The sequence below is a fragment of the Canis lupus genome, chromosome 30, assembly GCF_011100685.1.
Source record: "Canis lupus familiaris isolate Mischka breed German Shepherd chromosome 30, alternate assembly UU_Cfam_GSD_1.0, whole genome shotgun sequence".
NCBI classification, from domain to species: Eukaryota; Metazoa; Chordata; class Mammalia; order Carnivora; family Canidae; genus Canis; species Canis lupus.
The window spans coordinates 21,102,818-21,126,818 of NC_049251.1; the positions used below are offsets into that span (position 1 = coordinate 21,102,818).

Sequence of the window (24,001 nt, forward strand, 5' to 3'; positions counted from 1 at the left end):
CAGAATGTATTAAAAAAAAAAAAAAAAGGTCATTTGTAGTTTCACCATCTGATCACTTTTATAACTTTGAGCTTATTTCTAGTAGACATGATCACTTCTGGTTCTACAGTTGCGTTTACAAAATTAGAATTATACTATTTTCTAACATCTTTTCATTTAAAAACTGGTATTTCCCACACCCTTGAATATTACGGTAATCATTTGAGAATGATTTAATAGCTTCTTTAATTAGAATTCTGTCTTTAGCATAAAGGGTTAAAAATTATGCATTAAAAAAAGTACCCTCATTTTCTCTGTCCCTTCACCTTTATGATAGGAACTCGGGAAAGAATAGTAAACTAAACCACTCATACTAGCGTCCAAGGTGTGATAAATTATATCCTTCTGAGAAACGTGGGACCTAGTAAGATTCAAGCCCTAAACCAAAAATATGAAGCGCTAAGACATTCCAAGTACCATCCAATGGATGTAACGTTACTCGTGGAGGCAAATCTAAAATTCGCAAGACTCCCTATTCCAGATACAAGAAAGCTCCACTTCGTTTTTAAATAAAGCAAATGTAAAGCAGGGCAAATTTCACCCACTCAACAAAGTACCGTAATTGACGGAGTTCGTTAAAATTTCCGCTCCCGATGGCAGAGCTGGATTCGTTAAACAAAGGTTAAGTAGGTAGCGCATACAAGGAACTGCGTGGAAAGCTGCTCCAGAGGAGTCACCTATTAGGAAGACCACGCTAAGATGGGCCGGCTGAGGGGGAAAGGATAAGGAAGATCTGACCCGTCAGCCTGGCGTCTAAGTAGAAATCTCAGCTGCATTATTTAATATTTAATCTTTCTATTCCTGGCATCACGGGGCTCAAACGTCACCAAAAAAGATGGGCCGGCTGAGAAACCCGGCCGGGTGACGCACATAACATCTTACCATATGGATTCTAACCCACCAAGACCAAGAAGAGCCCAGGTCAGCCCAGGGAAGGAAGGAGGGTCCCCCGGGCCATCAGCTCCCCCACTCCCCTGGCACATCGCTCGGGTAAGCGAGCAGGGATCAGAGGCTGCAAGACCTCCCGACCCGACACCACAGGGGTCGGCGCAAGCCCGGGGGGCTGCGGACTCGCGCTCAGACACCTCCCCCGCGCGCGCTCCCGCCAGGAGTCGGCGCCTCCTCCGCCCCCGGAGCAGCCCCAGCAGCAGCAAGCGGAGCCTCACAGAAGACCCCGCCCCTGCCTCCGCCAGACCACTCAGCTGCGGATGCCGGACGGTCCCCGACAGGCGGCCGCGACTCCTCTCGCGGGCTTCCAACCCGCCTAGGGCCGTACCTGAACGGGCAGCGCCACCCCCGACCGACTGTGTTGACTGTCGCGGCGGCGGCGGTCACAGCTCCGAGCACAGTGACGCCTCTCTTAAAAACAACAACCTGCTCGCAGGCGTCCGCAGCCGGGAGGCGGCGGCCGGCGGGGCGCCGCAGCGCATGCCGGAACTCGTAGTCCCGCCAGCTCCTCAGGTCCCGCGCCGGAGGAGGCAAGAACTACTACTCCCAAAGACGAGCGCAGCCCGCCGCGGCTCGGCTGCCGGAAGCTGGGCGGGGCGACAGCGATCCCCACAACATCCGGGCCCCGGCCCCTGAGTTGCTCCGCGGCCGGTTGCTATGGAGACGGGCTGCTACTACCTCTCCAAAGGATTCGCGGTTTCACCTCGGAGGCTGCTCTCTGGATTAGGCGGATTAGTCGATACCTATTGATCCGGCGGACCGTTGACATTCTCTTTGCTGCTTTAATTGGGTGTAGTAAAAACCCTGCGCGTTCGCTGGTCTTGCCAACCGCTGCCGGGAAAGACTGCGTTTACGGAAAAAATAAAGAAGATACCGAGGATGACCGAGTACGACTGGGTGGGTTTGGGTAGAGGGCTAAATGTTTTTGACAGTTCTTATTCCTTACTATAAATTTGGAGCACCTTGTACCGCCACTCGCCCCACCCCCCCCCAAAATACATTCCTAGGCAACCACTGGGCTACACAGATGTAAATGTGCATCGCGTTGAGCCAGAATTGCCCCTGAAAGTATACAATTGGGGATGCTGTGCAACTCGTACCTCGTTGAAAACAGCGGTGATGGTGATGGCTTTAAATGAGGACGTGCCTTGTTAACTTTACATTTTCTTACACTGTGCCTCGTTCAAAAAGGACAGGAGCAGAAAAAAAAAATATGGTGCACTTGTATTCACTCTTGGTGGAAACGTAGAAAGTTAAGGTTTAAGGTTAAAGTTAAGGTTCTTTTCCCCAGTTGTGGCCAAAAAAAAAAAAAAAAGAATTAAATAAGAAAAGCATTAACAAGATTAACGAGGCAGATGATGGGGCTGAGAAGATACAAAAAGGTTCCTCAAAATTAGACTTTCGGAGGGTGTTTTTGTTTGCTTTTGGTGTTGCTATGGTTAACATCGCCTGTGACACACCACCAAAAACAAAACAAAACCACGATTTTTAATTTTACAATTACACCTTCCATAAAGAGCATTTTTATTATATCTAAATGGCTTGTTCTTGTTTATCTTTTTTTAAAATGTGTATGTGTTTATAACAGAGAAGTCTGAAAAGTGACAGTGGCTTGGCTTTCTCTAATTCCAGGGGAGCCTGAGAACTACATTTGTGAGAAAGCTAATACCATGTCTTTGTAGATTTTTATTCTTTTCAAGGCACTTTCATAGTCTTAATTTTTTAAGACATCAATTTCAAAGGAATCATTTAAAATTAACTTTTTTTATCCTTAAGTAAATAATATTTGCTGATCCTGTGTGTAAACTGACAAAGCATTTGAAATAATCCTTTTATAATTATTTGAATTAGGCTGTTTGGTTTTTAATTGTATCTAATTTGAACTCCACATTTTAAGAATATCAGATTTGAAGAGAGTAAAACCCAAATAAGAAAACTGCACTGAGGCCTATGACATAAAGTAAAAGCAGTGAGTATTTTGTTTCTAAGTCTGTAAACATTTTTTAATTATCCTGGAAGTCAGAAAGATTCTGGTAGACACATTTCCAGATTGTGTGGTACAAATTATGCTAACAGAGTTTATCAGCTAATTCGTCTTCTGTTTTGGCTAGATTTGGTTTACTGTATTCCATTTTGGGCCAAAGATAACCAGAATGTAGTAGAAGGTGATTGATGAAAGAGAGTCCCTCTGTGACTGAGGTTGCCCTGGCAACCTGACTGGGTGTCCATAAAGTAAGTTAGGGTTGGTACTTTTTCCTACAAGTCATAGGGCAGCCACCTTCCACTCAAGAAGCTTTCCCTCTGCTCCAGAAACCTAGACTTTGAGAAAAGCTGATCTGTTGAGAGATACCATTCGATTCTGGTGACTTCCTATTATTATCCAATGTCTGCTCTTGATGTTTAAAACAAATTAATAGGCAACGAAAAAAGTAGTAGCAAGATCTGATGAGTTCTACTTCCAGCTTTGCCACCTCCCTTCAAGATTATGAATATGAAGTATTAGTAAACTGTACTATACCAATGTAGTGTTATTAACCTGCAAACTTCAGAACTGAATCCTGGAACATCATCCATATGCATTGAGGTACCTGAAAGGAAATGGTAAAAACTAATTCTATTTATATAGCAATTTATCACTTACAATTTTCTTTCATTTTATCTCCAGAACAATAAGAACTAGGGTAGTTTTTTTTTCTTTTTTTTCTTTTTATTATTTTTTTTAAATTTTTATTTATTTATGATAGTCACACACACACAGAGAGAGAGAGAGAGAGGCAGAGACATAGGCAGAGGGAGAAGCAGGCTCCATGCACCAGGAACCCAACGTGGGATTTGATCCCAGGTCTCCAGGATCACGCCCTGGACTAAAGGCAGGTGCTAAACCGCTGCACCACCCAGGGATCCCGCTAAACTGCTGCACCACCCAGGGATCCCGGTAGATTTTTTTCTTTATCAAGTTTTGTTTTAACCAATTTACAGATGAAAGAGGTGAAATCATGGTAAGGTATTGGAACCTAGGTCACAGTTCCTGCCCAGTGCTACTCCTCCAACACTCAAATCTAACAAAGGAAAAGAAAGTGGATTAACTACTTCATATTTACGGAATAGAAATCAGCTTTCAAAACAGATTAGGTCCCTGACCTTGAGAAACTTAACTTTGCTGAGACATTAAATTAAATAACCCAGGAATTCAGAATGAGCGAGGTTATGCTAAAGAGGGACCTGACTAATCTGACCCAAATGTGAAACCCAAAAAAGGTTTAAATCCTTATTTAAATCTGACACAACAGCTCTGTAAACATTCTAATCTTCATTCTAGAGTGGGAGACATTGAGATTATATGTTACTGGTATTAAAGATTTAGAATTTATAAAGGGCCTCAGCCACATGCATCACAAGTATCCATTCTAGAATTTTCAAATAAAAGGCACTTTAATGCATATAAACAATCTATTTAATACCACCTCAAAAGATCAGTTACAGTACCCTGCAAACCACCTAGAAGCAATTTAGATATAATAATGTAACCTTTGATCTGGAAGGATTTAGGTCTTAAGTATTCCAGAAGCTGCCAAATTTTTTGTTGTATTTTTAAGCGATTCTTATCACAAATCAGAGACCTTATCATGAATAAATCTACATATTCCTTTATGCTTTATGAATAACAAAATCACTTAGTTCTGATAAAAAGAAAACCAGGGGCTAAGGTGGAATCACTTGCCCCCAGGACAGCAAACCAACACTTAATTGCAGTATCAACCTCTCCAGGAGTGAAATTTTAAGCTAATCAATCAGAAATTTTCTATTAAGCACCAATAAGATGATCTGTCACCTGGGCCTGCCCTCTTCCCCCCCCCAAAAAAAAAAATTGGGGGTAATCTGCATAACAAGACCCTCTGTCCTTTGCCCTAAGGGAAGGTGACCTTGTCTAAAACAATTTTTTCTTTTTTAAGTAAATTCAGTTATTTAACATATAATGTACTATTACCTTCAGAGGTAGAGTTCACTGATTTCTCAGTCTTATATAATATCCAGTGTCCATTACATCACAAGCCCACCTTAATGTCCATCATCCAATTACCCCATCTACCCATAGCCACATGCCTCCAGCAACCTTCTTTGTTTCCTATGATTAAGAGTCTTTCAAGGCTTTTCTCCCTCTCTGATTTCATCTTATTTTTACCTCTATTCCCCTATATATCCTTTTGTTTCATAAATTCCACATACAAGTGAGAACATAATGATAATTGTCTTTCTCTGACTTATTTCGCTTAAGCATAATATCCTTTAGTTCTGTCCACATCATTGCAAATGGCAAGATTTCATTCTTTTGATGGCTGAATCATATATATATATATATATATACACACACACCACATCTTTATCCATTCATCTGTCCATGGACATCTCAGCATTTTCCACAGTTAGGCTATTGTGCACATTCTGCTATGAACACTGGGGTGCAAGTGCCCCTTCAGATCACTACATTTGTATCTTTGGGGTAAATAGCTAGTAGTGCATTTGATGGGTCAGTCATAGTCACTCTATTTTCACCTTCTTGAGGAGCCTCCATAGAGTTTTCCAGAGTGGCTGCACCAGCTTGCATTCCCTTTCTCTGCATCCTCACCAACATCTGTCCTTTCCTGACTTGTTCATTTTAGCCATTCTGACTGGTGTGAGGTGGTATCTCATTGTGGTTTTGATTTGTATTTCCCTAATGTTGAGTGATGTTGAGCATTTTTTCATGTGTTGTTGGCCATTTGTATGTCTTCTTGGGAGAAATGTCTGTTCATGTCTTCTGCCCATTTCTTGACGGGATTATTTGTTCTTTGGGTGTAGAGTTTGATAGATTCTTTCTGGATTTTGGATACTAGCCCTTTACCTGATAAGACATTTGCAAATATCTCCCATTCTGTCTTTTGGTTCTGTTGACTGTTTCCTGTACTGTGCAAACACTTTTTGTCTTGATGAAGTCCCACTGGTCCATTTTTGCTTTTGTTTCTCTTGCCTTTGGAGATGTGTTTAGCAAGATTGCTGTGGCCGAGGTGACAGGTTGCTGCCTGTGTTCTCCTCCAAGATTTTGATGGATTCCTGTCTCAGAGTTAGGTCTTTCATCCATTTTGAGTGTATTTTTGTGTATGGTATAAGAAAATGGTCCCGTTTTATTCTTCTGCATGTGGCTGTCCAATTTTCCCAACACCATTTGTTGAAGAGACTTTTTTCCATTGGATATTCCTTACTGCTTTGTTGAACATTAGCTGACCGTAGAGTTGAGGGTCCATTTCTGGGTTCTCTACTGTGTTCCACTAAACTATGTATCTGTTTTTGTGCCAGTATCATGCTTACAATGACAGCTTTGTATTAGAGCTTGAAGTCCAGAATTGTGATGCCACCAGCTTTGGTTTTCTTTTTCAGTATTCCTTTGGCTTTTCGGGGTCTTTCCTGGTTCTGTACAAATTTTAGGAATATTTGTTCTAGCTCTGTGAAAAAGGTTGATGGCACTTTGGTAGGGATTGCACTCAATATGTAGATTGCTCTAGGTAGCATTTTTGATAATATTCATTCTTCCAGTCCATGAGCATGGAATGTTTTTCCACTTCTTTGTGTCTTACTCAATTTCTTTCATGAGCATTCTATAGTTTTCTGAGCACAGGATCCTTTGCCTCTTTGGTTAGGTTTATTCCTAGGTGTCTTACAGGTTTTGGTGCAGATGTAAATGGAATAGACTCCTTAATTTCTCTTTCTTCTGTCTCATTGTTAGTGTATAAGAATGCGAACTGATTTCTGTGCATGATTTTATATCCTGCCACTTTGCTGAATTCCTGTATCAGTTCTAGCAATTTGGGGGTGGAATCTTTTGGGTTTTCCACATAGAGTATCATGTCATATGTGAAGAGTAAGAGTTTGACTTCTTTGCCAATTTGGATGCCTTTTAGTTCTTTTTGTTCTCTGATTGCTGAGGGTAGGACTTCTAGTACCATGTTGAATAGGGGTGATACTGGATGTCCTGCCATATTTCTGGCCTTAGAAGAAAAGCTCTCAGTTTATCCCCATTGAAAATGAAACTCAATGTGGGATTTTATATGACTTTTATGATAGTGAGGTATGCTCCCTCTACCCCTACACCGTTAAGAGTTTTAATAAAGAGAGGATGGGGGGGATCCCTGGGTGGCTCAGCGGTTTAGCACCAGCCTTTGGCTCAGGGCGCGATCCTGGAGTCCCGGGATCGAGTTCCGCGTCGGGCTCCCGGCATGGAGCCTGCTTCTCCCTCTGCCTGTGTCTCTGCCTCTCTCTCTCTGTCTACATTGAACAAATAAATAAATAAATCTTTAAAAGATAAATAAATAAGGAGAGGATGCTGTACTTTGTCAAATTCTTTTTCTGTATCTACTGAGAGGACCATATAGTTCTTGTCCTTTCCTTTATTAATGTAGTATATCACATTGATTGATTTGTGGATTTTGAACTACTCTGCTGCCAAGGAATAAATCCCACTTGGTTGTGGTGAATTATCCTTTTCATGTACTGTTGAATCCTATTGGCTAGTATTTTGGTGAGAATTTTGGCATCCACATTCATCAAGGATATTGGCTTGTCTCCTTTTTGGTGAGGTCTTTGTCTGATTTTGGAATAAAGGTAATGTTCGACTCATAGAAAAAGTTTGGAAGTTTTCCTTCCATTTCTATTTTTTGGGACAACTTCAGAAGAATAGATATTAATTCTTTAAATGTTTGTTAGAATCCCCTGGGAAGCTATCTGGCCCTGGACTCTTGTTTGTTGGGAGATTTTTGAATACTACTTCAATTTCCTTGCTGATTTTGGGTCTGTTCAGGTTTTCTCTTCCTATTTCAGTGTTGGTAGTTTATATGTCTCTAAGAATGCATCCATTTCTTCCAGATTGCCTAATTGTTGGCATATAGTTGCTCATAATAGGTTCTTTGTTTGTATCTCTTTGGTATTGATTGTAATCTCGCTTTCTTTCAAGATTTTATTTCTTTGTCCCCTTTCTCTTTTCTTTTTCCTAAGTCTGGCCAGGGGTTTATCAATCTTATTCATTCTTTCAACCAGCTCCTAGTTTCATCGATCTGTTCTACTGTTCTTTTGGTTTCTATTTCATTGATTTGTGCACAAATCTTTGTTTTTTTTTAATTTTTATTTATTTATTTATTTATTTTTGATTTTTGCACAAATCTTTATTAATTCTCTTCTCCTGCTGGCTTTAGGCTTTGTCTTCTGTTCTTTCTCCAGCTCTTTTAGGTGTAGGGTTAGGTTGTATATTTAAGACTTTTCTGGGCAGCCCAGGTGGCTCAGCGGTTTAGCGCCACCTTCAGCCCAGAGTGTGATCCTGGAGTCCCAGGATCGAGTCCCACCTCCGGCTCCCTGCATAGAGCCTGCTTCTTCCTCTGCCTGTGTCTCTGCCTCTCTCTCTCTCTGCATCTCTCAAAAATAAATAAATAAATAAATAGTCTTTTTAAAAAATAAGACATTTTTGTTTCTTGAGAAAGGCTTGTATTGCTATATACTTCCCTCTTAGGACCACCTTTGCTGCATCCCGAATGTTTCAAACAGGTGTGTTTTCATTTTCATTTGTTTCCATGAATTTTTAAAATTCTTTAATTGTATCATTAACCCATTCATTCTTTAGCAGGATGCTCTTTAACATCCATGTATTTGAGTTCTTTTTAAATTTCCTCTCATGGTTGAGTTCAAGTTTAAAAGCACTGTGGTCAGGGATCCCTGGGTGGCTCAGCAGTTTAGCACCTGCCTTTGGCCCAGAGCCTGATCCTGGAGCCCCAGGATCGAGTCCTGTATTGGGCTCCCCGTGTGGAGCCTGCTTCTCCCTCTGTCTGTGTGTCTGCCTCTCTCTCTCTCTCTCTCTGTGTGTGTGTGTGTGTGTTTGTCTCTCATGAATAAATAAATAAAATCTTTAAATTAAAAAAAGCACTGTGGTCTGAAAATATGCAGGGAATGATCCTAATCTTTTGGTACCAGTTGAGAACTGATTTATGACCCAGTATGTATTCTATTCTACTCTGTATGTACTTGAGTATAATGTGTATTCTATTGCTTTAGGATGGAATGCTTTGAATATGTCTGTGAAATCCATCTTGTCCAGTGTGTCATTCAAATCATTTGTTTCCTTGTTAATCTTCAATTAGATGATGTCTATTGCAGTGAGTGAGATGTTAAAATCCCCTACTATTATTGTATTATTATCAATGTGTTTCTTTAATTTTGTTATATAATTGGCTGCTCCCATGTTAGAGGTATAGATATTTATAAATGTTAGATATTTTTACTGGATAGACCCTTTAATGATGATATAGTGTCCTTCCTTATCTCTTATTACAGTCTTTGGTTTAAAATCTAATTTGTCTGATATACAGACTGCTACCTCAGCTTTCTTTTGATGTCCATTAGCATGATAAATGGTTTTCCATCCCCTTATTTTCAATCTGGAGGTGTCTTAGGGTCTAAAATGAGTCTCTTACATACAGAATATCAATGGGTCTTGCTTTTTTATGCAATATGATACCCTGTGTCTTTTGATTGGGGCATTTAGCCCATTTACATTCATAGTAACCATTGAAAAATATTAATTTAGTGTCATTGTATTAGTGTAAAGTCATTGTTTCTGTATATTGTCTCTGTTCCTTCTGGTTTGTGTTACCTTAAGCTCTCTCTTCACTTAAAGGATCCCCTTTAATATTTCTTACAAGGCTGGCTTAGTGATCACAAGTTCTTTTAGTTTCTCTTTGTCCTGGAAGCTTTTTAATCTCTCCTTCTATTTTGAATGACAGCCTTGCTGGATAAGTATTCTTGGCTACATCTTTTTTTCATTTAGCAATCTAAATATATCATGCCAGTCCTTTCAGGTCTGCCAGGTCTTTGTGGATAGGGCTGCTGCCAGTCTAATGTTTCTACCTTTGTAAGGTTATGGACCTCTTGTCCGGAGCTGCTCTCAGGATTTTCTCTTTGTCTCTCAGATTTGCTAGTTTCACTATTATATGTCAAGGTGTTGACCTATATCCTAGGTATATTTTATTTTATCTGTTTGTTAGAAGAAACTACATCTCAAAATTGTAAAGAAAGGAAAAAAATATATATATATATACAAAAATAAAATACATTGAAAGATTAGAATGTAACTGTAAAGATGAAAATTTAAAAAGACTTTTTTAAAAAGGGAAAAAAGAGAATATGATCAGACAAGTGAAAAGAACAGAGCAATACATAGATTCTGGGTGTATTTGGTCTGTTGGAAGAAACCATATCCCAAAATTGTGAAGAAAGAAAAACATATATATACAAAATTAAATACAATGAAAGGATCAAATGCAACTGTAAAAATGAAAATTAAAAGTGACTGAAAAAAAGTTGATAAAATAAGAAAGAGGTTGAAAAGGAAAGAGAAAAAAATAAAATGAAAAGACTAAAGAATCATGAGGAAGAAGCCATAAATTCTATATACTATTTCCTCTGTATTGGAGTGGTAGAGTTCTCTGTGAGCAGTGAGCTTGGAATTAGCCAAAGGTTCTGGCTGACCTTCTGTAGGAGGGGCCTGTTGCGCTCATTCTCAAGTGACTTTGCCCCTGGTGGAATTCCACCACCCTTGCCAGGGAGCCAGGCTAAATAAGTGGCTCTGGATTGCTCTATGTGGCTTTTGTTCCCTGAAGGTTTTCGAGCCCCTTTAGAGGATAAAAATGAAAGTGGTGGCCTCCCAACCTACAGCCCCATTGTTGAAAGCTCACACCCCCACTCCTCAGTGTGCCCTCAGGGAGAAGCTGTCAATCCCTCCCGGCTCTCTGGCCTCCATCTGCACTCCATGCTCACCTAATCTGCAACCCAACGTTTCTATCTCAGGCGCACGACCTCATTTCAAGTCTCCAACCCTGCAGACTCTGCAGTGCGCATCTGCACTGCTCCTCCTGAGGGAGGGGAAGGGTCTTGCGGTGGTTCTGCCACCCCCTGGGGTCCCCTGCACAGAGACTGGCTGCCCAACTACCACTCTCTGGTTCACCGTTTATGGCAATCCCAAGCTGAATGCCTACTACAGGCTTGCTCACTGCAGCCAGCTTCCCTAATTCCTGAAACAATCTTTTCTTTTGCTAGGAATTTATCCTTCCTATGAAAACCTTCCATTTTGTACCACTCCTCCAAGCTACCCTCCACTTCCTGGATAGGATGCTGCCTGAGTCATGAAAAGCCAATTAGATCTTCAAATTTACTTGGTTGAATTTTGTTTTTTAACAGTTGCTATTGTTACATTTGGAAGGTCCTGATATTCAAGTCCTCAGATTAGGAAACAAAACAATCTAGTCCATCTCCTTTATTTTATATTTATAGACAAGGAACTTGAATCCTTGTGAAATAATTTCATCAAATTCACAAAGCTATTAGTGCCAGTATCAGAACACAGAACTGGTGACACCTAATAGGTGCTTTTTACAACTCTTAGAGCAGAAGATACACAAATACCAACAAGATTCCCAATTAGTCTGCTTGACATGTTCTTGTATAAACCATGCAGGTATGATTATGGCCCTCTCTTTCCCCACACTCCTTTGCCTATCTCCCAAAGGCCTTTAACTCCTGACCATGGCTTAGCCACATCTTTCATAACAAGTGTGTGTAGCCCAGTACTCACAGCCTTATGTAGGGATCAGCAGCTTGAGCATTACCTGGGAATTTATTAGAAATGCAGAATATTGGCCCTACACCAGACCAGGGGCAGAATCTACTTTTTAACCAGATTCCTGTATATTTTATATGTACATAAAGGTAAGAGAAGCACTGTACAAGAGAACACTACTATGGACTTCTGGTTCCAGATAACTTCTCAGGGTTATTGATAAAACACTTAGTAAAGTCAAAAGAATGAAGTGGGCTTTAAAGGTGGCTAGGTCAGTAGTTCTATCAAGAGAAATATTCATAAAATAATGATCTAATTCCCAAGAAGTAACCAATGAAGTTTTTCTGAGGCCAAAGATCAAGGCTCTGAGCTCAAGATATTAAGACAATAGTACAATAAGTACCTCAAACCTTTGTCAATTAAAATGTCAATCTTTAAAGAAATGGATGGTTAACCTGGAGAACTTGAGGAAAAAAGACCAGCAATTTCATCTCTAACACCTGTTTGCAATAGGGTAATTTACAATAAGAAAAAGACTTTTTCCCCTTATGCAAATGCAGCAGTAAAACAAGTGCTCTTGGACTGGATTTTCAAGAAGATCCAAAAGATTTCTCAAAATTGTTTAAATAAATTCTTCTGAAAAGTTACTTTGCCTTGTGTATGTCATTAAGGCAAAGCATGAGAACATAGTATAACAGTCTATGATACCACTTCATTTTATAAACTATAAATTTACAAACTTTATAAATTCTATGGAATAAATGGAGTCTCTAGATGATATCCAAAGAAGAAATAATCCAGGCTCCCTTATTTTACAAATAGGAAACTGAAGCATAGAGCATCAGACTTATCCAAATTTTCACATTCCTGGCAAGTTTAGAAGACTACAACCTGGGTCTCGTAACTCCAGTGCTCTTTTCGCTAACCTTAATTCAGATTTTTAAATCCCTTATCCACAGAAAACTACTTTCATAAAGTTTATTAAGGATACTCTTCAAGTAGAACATTAATAGTTGACTGAAGAGTTGATTGAATATGGTTTTATATTGTCCTCCTTTGTCAGAGGGTTAAAAATACCTTTCTCCTAGTTTGTTTCTTCTATAATGTGATTTTTAATCAGTATGTAATTCATTTGAAGTTTATTTTGATAATATTTGAAGGCCAAAGATCTATATTTTTAAAAATAGCTAGCTAGTTTCCCAACATCATTTACTGAGTTGGTTCCTTATATGTTTGTTTTCCATAAAATAAATTGTAAGGCTTAGGAATTTTGTATTATTCATCATTACATTTCCAATATCTAACAATGTGTAGCACACAGTAAGTACTCAATAAGTATTTGCTGAATTAATGAATGAATGAATAAGTTTATATAGTCTGTTCCATTTGAATTCTTTTATCTTCATTAACAAAGCTTGATGTTTTTAATAGACTTGACATTATGAAGGATAAAGCATATTATGTGCACATGTTAGGAAGCTACAGGCACTTTTGCATACATTCTTTTTAATATCTCGCTCCTTCACATCCCCGAATAGGTAAATTATTTGTATTTTAAATATTTATATATTAAAATTTGTAGTAAATTGTAGTAAACACCACCCAAGTGTTTGTCCAGAAACCTAGTAGTCATCCTTGATCTGTCCCTCTTCACCACGACCCACAATCAATCACCAGGTCCTGTGAATTCTACTTCCAAAATATATTTCAGATTTATTTCTCTCCCTCTCTATACCACCACCCTACTATAGATCATTGTCATCATCACTTGTCCTTCTGTAGCTCCTTTCTATATCCATTCAAAGCGCTAACAGCAGCCAAAGTAATCATACTAAACTTGTTCCTTAATGACATGCATCTCCTTAAAATCCTTCAATAGCCTTCTATTGCTTTTAACATGAAAATCCAGATTTTTAACAGAGTCAACAAGACCCTTAAGATCTGGCCCCTGCCCTTGTATTCTCATCTCAAGCCATTTTCACTCTAACTTATTTGACTTTGGCCTCGCTGAGTTTTTCTTTATTCCCACTTCTGTCTTTTCTGTCTTAGATTCAGTGACACTCACTAGAATGGCCTTTCTTAGCCCCCATACTAGGTTAGTACCCCCTAGAAGTTTTCATAAATATCTTGTATTTTTTCCCTCCATAGCACTTACCACAATTGTAATTATTAGTTGTGTAATTATTTGCTTAATGGTATGCCCGCAAGGCTAAAATCCCTAAATGTTTATTTTGTTCTCATCTCATTCTAGAATTCAGCAGTATGTCCTCTTCTAACTATGCCTTATTACAGATTTTCTCCAAGATTTCCAGATGTTTTGATAAATTCTCATGATTCTAATACAGGATTTTTAAAAGCTATCTTATACATACTTTTGATAAGTTTGCTTTGTACAGAGATTATGTCACTTAATGACAACTAGCCACTGCCCTCAAGAGAACAGAATTTCCAAAAAAGTGAAGTGGACGTGCTTTTTTGTTTTGTTTTCTTCTAGCTTTACTGAGATATACTTGACATATAACAGTGTATAAGTTTAAGGTGTATTACTTGATTTCTTGTAGGTATGTATTGTAAAATCATTACCACAATAATTACCTCACATAATTAAAGTTATTTTTGTGGTGAAAACATTTAAAATCTACTGTCTTAGCAACTTTCAAGTATATAATACAGTATTGGTAACTCCGCTCATCATGCTGTACATTAGATCCCCTGAACTTATTCTTCTTATAACTGGAAGCTTGTACTCTTTGGCCAACCCCCCTACCCTGGCAATCGCCATTCTTTGGGTTCCCTTTTCTTCACATCCTCACCAACCCTTGTTATTTGACACTAGCCATGCTCACGGGTGTGAGGTGATATCTCATTGGTTTTTTAATTTGCATTTCTCTGATGATTAATGATGTTGAACACCTTTTCATGAATCTGTTGACCATCCGTATATCTTATTTGGAAAAATGTCTTTCAGGTTCTCTGCTCATTTTAAATCAGATTGTTTTGTTAGCACATTGTATGAATTCCTTGAATATTTTAGATATTAGCCCCTGATCAATATGTTTTGCAAATATTCTCTCTCATTCCACAGGTTGTCTCTTCATTGTGTTGATTATTTCTTTTGCTGTGCAGAAGCATTTCAGTTTGATGCAGTCTCACTTGTTATTTTTGCTTTTGTTGCTTATGCTCTTGGTGTCATATCCAAAAAATCAATGCTAAGAACAACATCACAGAGATCTCCCCTGTGTTCTTTTCTAGGAGCTTTGTGCTTTCAGGTTTTATATTTAAGTAACTAATTTTGAGCTAATGTTTGTGAGTGGTATAAGACAGGGTTGGTGCTAACTTTGTTTTTTTTCCCCAAAATTTTGTAATGGAGAATGATTTGATGTGTTTATATTTCAGGACAAGAAATGTGCTTCAGCTTCAGATTCAGGCACAGAAATGAAACCTGAACAACTTCCTCCTTGTGTGAACCCTGGCAATCCTGTGTTTTCATGTATGTTGGACCCAAAGACACTCCAGACAGCCACCTCACTATCAAAACCTAAGATGATTATGTATAAAACCAATTCAAGTAATTATGGTGAATTTTTACCTATGCCACAATTTTTTCCTTGCAATTATACTCCAAGGGAGCAAGTATTTTCAAGCCGTATCAGAGCTACCGGATTTTATCAAAATAACTCTCTAAATGCTGCACCTGACAGAACAAGAACCCTTGATTTTCCTAATCTTCAACACACTCTATGAATATATATTCCTTTGCATATTTAAGAGAAAATATATTCAGGAAAGATGAGCTTTAAATCCAAGGCTAGAATACCTAACTTGGAATTTAAAAGTATTTTAATTTGGTAAAGAATACCTTTAAGAAATAAAGCATTTAAAAAAAAAAAGAAATAAAGCATTTGAACTGGTAAATGATAGTGACTTCTTAAATAAAAATGTGCTTCAAAATAGAAAAAAGTAGACACATTTTAGTGCATTTTGGTTTTATTTAGTACATGTTCTCCAAAAGTTTAAAAAGGCTTTCAGGATCTCAATTGTCCACTGAGTATATTCATTAAGACAAAGGAATATAGGAGCACTATGAAAAAAATTGAATTAAGCAAGAACATCTAGTAATTTCCCACTTTTCTATTATTTCAGCTAAAGGCTTAGAACCTGGGGGAAATGTTAGTTTCCACTGCTAGGCTAGTAGAAGAGAAGTCTTGTTATTCATTCATTCATTTTGGCAAATATTTATAGAATGCCTGTTTATGACAGGCATCATACAATACAAATAGAACACAGAAATAAAAGACAGTATCTTTTATTAGTTTCAATGAACTGTATTTTAGGGGACTGAGATTAGCAAATTAGTAAATGTGATAATTTATGTAAAATATGCAAGAGGTCTTTCAGACACAAAGACAGATTACTCAAACTGAGACAAAGGACATCAGGAGAAGCATCTTGGAGAAGGTAAAACCAAAGGAAAGTTCAGTTCAGTAAGAAGAAGCAATACATAATAAGAGAACAAAGATGCAAGAGATGTGGTACATTTCTTATAAATGCAAATAATTTGATATATCATTAACACAGTGTGAGCAGTGGTGGATAAGAACTATACTATTCTTCAAATTCTGTAATTCCTCTGTATACAGAGATTTATTTATTTCAACTGCCATCTGTTGAAACCACACTTTAGTTTGAGTATCTTTACTTGAAAAAAATCACTGTTGGTTTCAGGTTCCAGATACTAATATCGAATTAGAAAAATAATCTTGTGAGTTGCTAGGGCATCAGAAAAGTTGGATCTTATGTTAACAAAAAAATGGTTTGATGTGAGGAAATAGCTCAAACTCTGCCTCATTAAATTTTTCCAAATACCTCAAGATTTTCTATTTGATAACACAAGCAAAAACAAAAATTAGTTTTGTTCACTTCCTCTAAAACATCAAAAATCCTGGAACTGTACAAGATATCCAGATGAATAATGCAAATTTAAAAATTTGAGTTTAGTACCTTTTTCTCCACAAAATCTGTTATATAACCTGTTTTTCCCCTTTGTTGAAGGTTCTCAATTTGTGGCAAGGGAGGTCAACTTTTCAATATTTAGAATCCAGATAATAATCTAAAGTTTCTTACTATGGCAGGTGGTGAGGCCTTTGTTTTGTTGTTGCAAAAATTCTCAGATAGGCTATGTCTCAGAATTAAGCTCATTATCTGGGCCATTATGTAATCATTCAGGGCCTGTTAAAGTCCAGGGATATTCTAGGCACTAAGGGCCTACCCCGATGGAACTTAGATTCTAGTATACTCTAGGAGGAAAATAAAAGACCCAAAACCATATGTATAGATATATATGTGTTTAAGTATATATACATGTTTACATACTGTAAATATGTTTACACATGTTATACATGTTTTATATACATATAGGCATATATTTACATTTATACATATGTATAAGTATGCATATGTAAATTATGTATACATAATTACATATGAATATATATGCCTGCATATACATATAAAACATGCCAAGTGATAAATATGGAGAAAAATGAAATAGGGTTGGGGGAAAGGGAGTGCTTGGGCAAAGCATTATTTTTGGTAGATTGGTCAGGGAAGGTCTCTGATAAATTGATGCTTGACCACACCCATGAAGCAAGTGAAGGAAGTATCTGGGGAATGTAGAGCTGTTGTGAAACAATTGAATTTGTGGTCTGGTGTTCAAGGGAGAAGCCCAAGTTGAATACGGTCAATTTGAACAACAACCACACAATGAAATTATCTGAAATGATGAGACCCAATAGGACTATAAAATATTCATGGAAAAGAGACCTAAGGACTAAACTCTAGGGAACTCCATCATTTAGAAGTCATGGGAATGCAATGGAATTGGCAAAGAAGTCAAACTCTCACTCTTCACAGATGACATGATACTCTATGTGGAAAACCCAAAAGAGGGATCCCTGGGTGGCGCAGCGGTTTGGCGCCTGCCTTTGGCCCAGGGCGCGATCCTAGGAGACCCAGGATCGAATCCCACATCAGGCTCCCAGTGCATGGAGCCTGCTTCTCCCTCTGCCTATGTCTCTGCCTCTCTCTCTCTCTCTCTCTCTCTCTGTGACTATCATAAATAAATAAAAAATTAAAAAAAATTAAAAAAAAAAAAAAAAAAAGAAAACCCAAAAGATTCCACCCCCAAATTGCTAGAACTCATACAGGAATTCAGCAAAGTGGCAGGATATAAAATCATGCACAGAAATCAGTCGCATTCTTATACACTAACAATGAGACAGAAGAAAGAGAAATTAAGGAGTCTATCCCATTTACATCCACACCAAAACCTGTAAGACACCTAGGAATAAACCTAACCAAAGCGGCAAAGGATCCTGTGCTCAGAAAACTATAGAATGCTCATGAAAGAAATTGAGGAAGACACAAAGAAATGGAAAAACATTCCATGCTCATGGATTGGAAGAATGAATATTATCAAAATATGCTACCTAGAGCAATCTACATATTGAGTGCAATCCCTACCAAAGTGCCATCAACCTTTTTCACGGAGCTAGAACAAATATTCCTAAAATTGGTACAGAACCAGGAAAGACTCCAAATAGCCAAAGGAATATTGAAAAAGAAAACCAAAGCTGATGGCATCACAATTCTGGACTTCAAGCTCTAATACAAAGCTGTCATCGTAAGCATGATACTGGCACAAAAACAGATACATAGATCAATGGAACACAATAGAGAACCCAGAAATGGACCCTCAACTCTACGGTCAGGTAATGTTCAACAAAGCAATAAAGAATTTCCAATGGAAAAAAGTCTCTTCAACAAATGGTGTTGGGAAAATTGGACAGCCACATGCAGAAGAATAAAACGGGACCATTTTCTTATACCATACACAAAAATACACTCAAAATGGATGAAAGACCTAACTCTGAGACAGGAATCCATCAAAATCTTGGAGGAGAACACAGGCAGCAACCTGTCACCTCGGCCACAGCAATCTTGCTAAACACATCTCCAAAGGCAAGGGAAACAAAAGCAAAAATGGACCAGTGGGACTTCATCAAGACAAAAAGTGGTTGCACAGTACAGGAAACAGTCAATAGAACCAAAACACAACAGACAGAATGAGAGAAGATATTTGCAAATGTCTTATCAGGTAAAGGGCAAATATCCAAAATCCAGAAATAATCTATCAAACTCTACACCCAAAGAACAAATAATCCCGTCAATGAATGGGCAGAAGGGGACACTTAGCTGGCTCACGGGTTGAATGTTCGCCTTCAACCCAGGGCGTGATCCTGGAGTCCCAGGATCGAGTCCCCCGTCGAGCTCCCTGCATGGAGCCTGTTGTTAGCAAGAATATTGCTAAGTTGGTTTAGCCAGAATCCCCACCATCGATTTTTATCACTTTCTCTTTTTTTTTTAAGATTTTTTATTTATTTATTCATGAGAGACACAGAGACAGAGAGAGAGAGAGACAGAGAAACAGAGAGACAGAGAGAGGCAGAGACACAGGCAGAGGGAGAAGCAGACTCCCATCAGGGAGCCCAATGCGGGACTCAATCCCAGGACTCCAGGATCATGTCCTGGGCTGAAGGCAGGCGCTAAACCATTGAGCCACCCAAGGATCCCTATCACTTTCAATATCTGACCAAATTCTTCATCCCCCACAATCCCCCAGATGATACTCAGTCATCCTCGCCTGCCTTCAGCAAGAATCCAGTTAGGTCAGTTTAACCAGAATCTCCCTACCACTGATGTTTCCTCTTAGTAATTTTCCATCCACTTACAACCCCAACCTCCACCCCCAACTTGCTCCTTAGCTATCAATCATTACTTGTCCATTGTCCATGGAACTGACCCCAATTCTATACTAGAGTCTCCTATCCTATACTGTAGTAGGCAGTAGTTCCCAAGTGGAATCTGTTTTTACTGCTGTAACTACTGTCCAGCTCCCGTCTTCCCTGACTCTAGGAAACCAGGACAGGATATGTTTATATAAACGTATGTGTTTGCTTTCCATTAAGCTATTTGATAGCATTTATTTATTAGGACTGATATTATTATTTCTGTCACTAAAGAGCTAAAATGTATAAAAGAAAAATTACACCAAACCTGGTTTGGGAAAAGCCATTTTTGCTTGATGTAATTCACAAACCTCTTTCTGGGAAGGGAAAAATGAGTGTTCCTCATTAAGTACTTTAATGAGACAAAGACAAGTTTCATGAAACTGGTTACCCATCTACCCTAGCTGACTCTCAAGTGACTATCAGTCAAAGGACAAGTGATACATTAGAAAATATTATTTTTTAAAATTAAGTCTAACAATAATTTCCTATTCCTATATAGCATCCACTGCAAAAATGGGCTAGTCATGATCTTTCCTTTGTAATAAGTATTTTGATACAGTTTTGATATTTATTCATAGCCAAATCTGTCAAAATTTTATCTTTAATAAACAGATATACTTTGTATTTATGTACGGTAATCACATAGTAGTAGGGGATTAAAGATCCCTTTAGGCAGTTAAAGATCCCTTTAGTTTAAATTTCTGTAACAGCTACATTTAGCTTAATATCCACTTGGTATCTTAAAATTAATTTCAATCAAATGATTGACATTATGAAAAAAAAACTAAAGGACTACCATAAGAATTTTTACTTATCTTTTATTCATAGGCCTTAATAATAATTGGCACTAAAGGAGATGGGGAGTGTTGAATTTTAACTCTGTCACTACTTCAATCTAAGACAAAAGTCCCTTGCAGACTAAAGGAGATTGCTTAAAAGAGGTCAAGTATTTTGTGAATACAAACTCATCTATTGCGATAAATAAAGTCCAAGATTTCATTTAGAGAATAGGATCAAAAATATTAATAATTAATTAAGATTAGCCCTTCTATTCCTCCAAGGATAGATCTTTTGCCCCTAAGACAGCTATTGGGCCCAGTCTTTTGGTGGGGGGAGGGGGAGATGGGTGGAGGATGATAATAAGAAGAGCCTGAAGAACCACTAGGTTGGTTAACATTTTGAATATCAAACTGGTATTTGACACACATGGAGACCCATCTTTACTTTGGTAATGTTTATTTTTAAAAATAAAAAAAAACAAACCAATGTTGATTATAAGAGAAAGCAATCCTGCCTTATTAGAAGTTCTATTAACTGGAAAAGGCTGCTATGTAAGTTGTCTAAAGTTGCTTTATAAAAGTAAAACTCTCAAGGTTGCTGAACTAGGATACCCAAACATATTCAAAAAAGTATTGTGTTGGGGAAAAAAAAGGAAGAATGAAGCTGTTTTATGGTCCATTTGAATGATATCAGATGTCATTCATCTGTCAAATATTATAAAAACTTATTCCTAAAAGTTGTCTTGTTTTTCTAAAAATCCTGTAAATACAATTTTGATAACTGCTATATACAAAAGGGAAGCTGTACTATTTTTGCTTAATGTTTGCATCATCACAGTGGTACGATCCAATTCCAGTATCATAATATTCTGTGCTAATTTCACCCTTTGCTGTCTTTTTCTTTTTCCTGTTGTACTTGAAGGTACTAGAAAACATCTCATTAGAAAACTTACCTTCACCAGATAGTATGAAATATGATCAATGTTTTGGGGAACACTACATATAGTTAAAAAATAAGGTTTCCTAAAGAGTTGTGTTGCTAGATTGAACTGGTCTACCCTCCCACAACAGAAGATGGAGAAATAAAGGTTTTGTGCATTGAATTCTAAGTGAACATCAGTACTGATTATACTAAGGTAAACCATTCAATTAAGTAGTATATTTAATTTAAAAAGTTATAAACATGGTCCTTCATTTTCAAATTTTACCTTGTCAAAAATGAATCAGTAATGTCCCCATACTTGTCACATCAAGAAATATTTTGTTAGTTATAAGGGCAAGCTGAATTCAGTAACAACAACAAAATGTGTATGTAATTAATCTATGTATTGAAGAACAAAGAATTAAATCATTCTTAATTTGATTTACTTATACAGAAACCATTCAAATCAAATATTTAATTTTTTGTAGATTTATAATATTTTGTCCTCTACAGAACTAGAGAATGAAAAAGAAAGTGATTCTGTACAATCAGCCATAATATTTACAAAGATTTCTAATGCCTCCAGTTATTTTTGAAAAACTTAAAACAATATCTAGTACAGTACCTAGTTGCTTCAGCAGTCATTAAGATTTTACTTCTGTTCCTTGAATTATTTTCCGAATCTTCTCAGCATCATTTTGTACAATTTTGTTGGATGGATCAATCTTAAGGGCAGCTTCATAATCCTGTAGGCCTATATTTAAATAGTAATGATGGTCGATAAAATTAATATCTTATAAATACTTGTGTTATATGGAGGATATTTTTTAATAAAAATAACCACTAAGAACATGGTTCAGGACAAGTATCAAGTTTTCAATCAGATTCTCATTTTCGCATATGTGTCTCTATGTAGTATTTCCAAAAGATTGCATAAATTTTTCAGTGATTTCAGGAATACTTACACTCATTACACTCAGGATTTAGTAAGAAGCAATTCTGTTTTTTTTTTTTTAAGATTTTATTTATTTTTTCATGAGAGACAAAGAGAGAGAGGGGCATGAGACACAGGAGAAGCAGGCTCCATGCAGGGAGCCCGATGTGGGACTCAATCATGGGGCTCCAGGATCACACTCTAGGCTGAAGGCAGATGCTCAACTGCTGAGCCCCCAGGCATCTCAATTCTGGGGTTTTTGAAAAAATATTTTTAAATGTATTTAAGTAATCTCTACACCCAATGTGGGGCTCAAATTCATGATCCCAAGATCATGAGTTGCACACTCTTTGGACTGAGCCCTCAAAGCATCCCAAAAGCATTTATTTTAAATTCAAGTACAAATAAACTAAGAGTATAAACTCATGAAAGCATAAACAGACTCAATAAAACTCACATATATAAAGGACATTTTTATTACCTCATTGAAAAAGTAATAAATGGCATCTTATTTGGAAATTCCAGACTTAAAAAAATCATTTTGGTAGACTCAATCCATACTTTATATAATTCATAGACTACAGTTTGTGATTTTTTTATAGATACATCTGCAGAATTCCTTTGAGGAAAATTGGTTTAAAAGGAAAGCATTGTGGACTATTTGTTAAATACACATAAATGAGTCTAAAGCTTTACCAAGATAAGCAGTGAGAAAATTTCTTTGAGAATAAGGAAACTTGAGTACCAAGTGCTACTGATTTGCCAAAACACTTGAAGAAAATCACTTAACTTCTCCAAGCCTCCATTTTCTCATCTTTAAAATGAAGAGTACTTTTAGCTCAAAAAGTCTATGATGCTATAATTTCTAAAGAATGCTTTAAAATGTTTTATTCCTGTCTTGATAATTTTTAACTTCATGAAACTGGATAAGAGACTTAAAAAAAATGGATGGGAACATAAATCTAATTTGGATACTTTGGTTAGAAAAACCTCCTAAAAATGTCAGAAACAAGTTTAAGGGCAGCCCGGGTGGCTTAGCGGTTTAGCGCTGCCTTCAGCCTCCAGGAGTGATCCTGGAGACCTGGGATCAAGTCCCATGTCAGGCTTCCTGCATGGAGCCTGCTTCTCCCTCCTCTCTCTCTCTCTCTCTCTCTCTAATAAATAAATAAAATATTTTAAAAAATTAAAAGAAAAAAGAAAAAAAGAAACAAGTTTAAAAACAAAGTCAGAGGGACCCTGGGTGCCTCAGTGGTTGAGCGTCTGCCTTTGCCTCAGGGGGTGATTCCAGAGTCCTGGGATCGGATCGAGTCCCACAGTGGGCTCCCTGCATGGAGCCTGCTTCTCTCTCTGCCTGTCTTTGCCTCTCTCTCTGTGTCTTTCATGAATGAATGAATTAATTAATGGGTAAATAAATAAATAAAATCTTTAAAAAAAAGTCAGAAATAATAAAACCTTTTAGACTAGACCATTCCTTGGAAAGGCATCATAAAGGAGTATGCCTTTAGGCCTTGAATAAAAGAAAGTTGACTGGCCCTCTGGGTAAGGAGGAATGGGAAGAACATTAAAGATAAAATGCCGACTACCACAAAATTTTGCCTTTGGAGCAACATGAATAACTGAAAATGGTCCCTAAATACATTAAAAATGAAAAACAATTAAAAAATAAATGGCTTCTATAAACAATGAGGCTGAAACCAAACTTGGTACAGTCTCACAAATATAAGCAAATTATCATACAATGTGGTAGATCAGTTGTTTCTGAGCTCATATGTGTGTCTGTCTATATGACTAAAGCAGTTCATTTTAAATTTCTACTATCTCCTAAGTGACTCATTTATAACCTTTATCACACATCTTTCCATAGAAAAGTTGTCTGGATACTACAGCATTTTCCTA

The 24,001-nt window shown here is 37.6% G+C and overlaps 3 protein-coding genes across 10 annotated transcripts in view; 1 reads left to right on the forward strand and 2 right to left on the reverse strand.

Moving 5' to 3' along the window:
- The window catches only part of CCPG1 (cell cycle progression 1), a 39,657-nt gene extending 38,139 nt beyond the window's left edge, over positions 1-1,518 (reverse strand). For 2 of the 6 annotated variants that reach the window (XR_005381686.1, XM_038580469.1), the window contains exon 1: positions 1,316-1,518. The gene's annotated coding sequence lies outside the window, so the exon portion shown is untranslated. The remainder of the gene's footprint in view (positions 1-1,315) is intronic. The other 4 variants (XM_038580466.1, XM_038580468.1, XM_038580470.1 and 1 more) reach the window with 4 other exon arrangements.
- On the forward strand, positions 925-15,535 carry C30H15orf65 (chromosome 30 C15orf65 homolog). The gene is made up of 3 exons (XM_038581107.1): positions 925-1,311; positions 1,404-1,874; positions 15,017-15,535. Exons 1-3 carry the CDS (start codon positions 925-927, stop codon positions 15,362-15,364), a joined length of 1,206 nt encoding a protein of 401 aa, XP_038437035.1. The 3' UTR covers positions 15,365-15,535.
- Positions 2,994-24,001, reverse strand: part of DNAAF4 (dynein axonemal assembly factor 4) — a 74,557-nt gene continuing 53,549 nt past the window's right edge. For 2 of the 3 annotated variants that reach the window (XM_038580479.1, XM_038580477.1), the window contains exon 9: positions 21,645-21,925. In XM_038580479.1, coding sequence (XP_038436407.1) covers positions 21,816-21,925 — 110 coding nt within the window. In that variant the 3' untranslated portion in view covers positions 21,645-21,815. Of the gene's footprint in view, positions 3,576-21,644; positions 21,926-24,001 lie in introns of those variants that run through there. The other variant, XM_038580478.1, reaches the window with a different exon arrangement.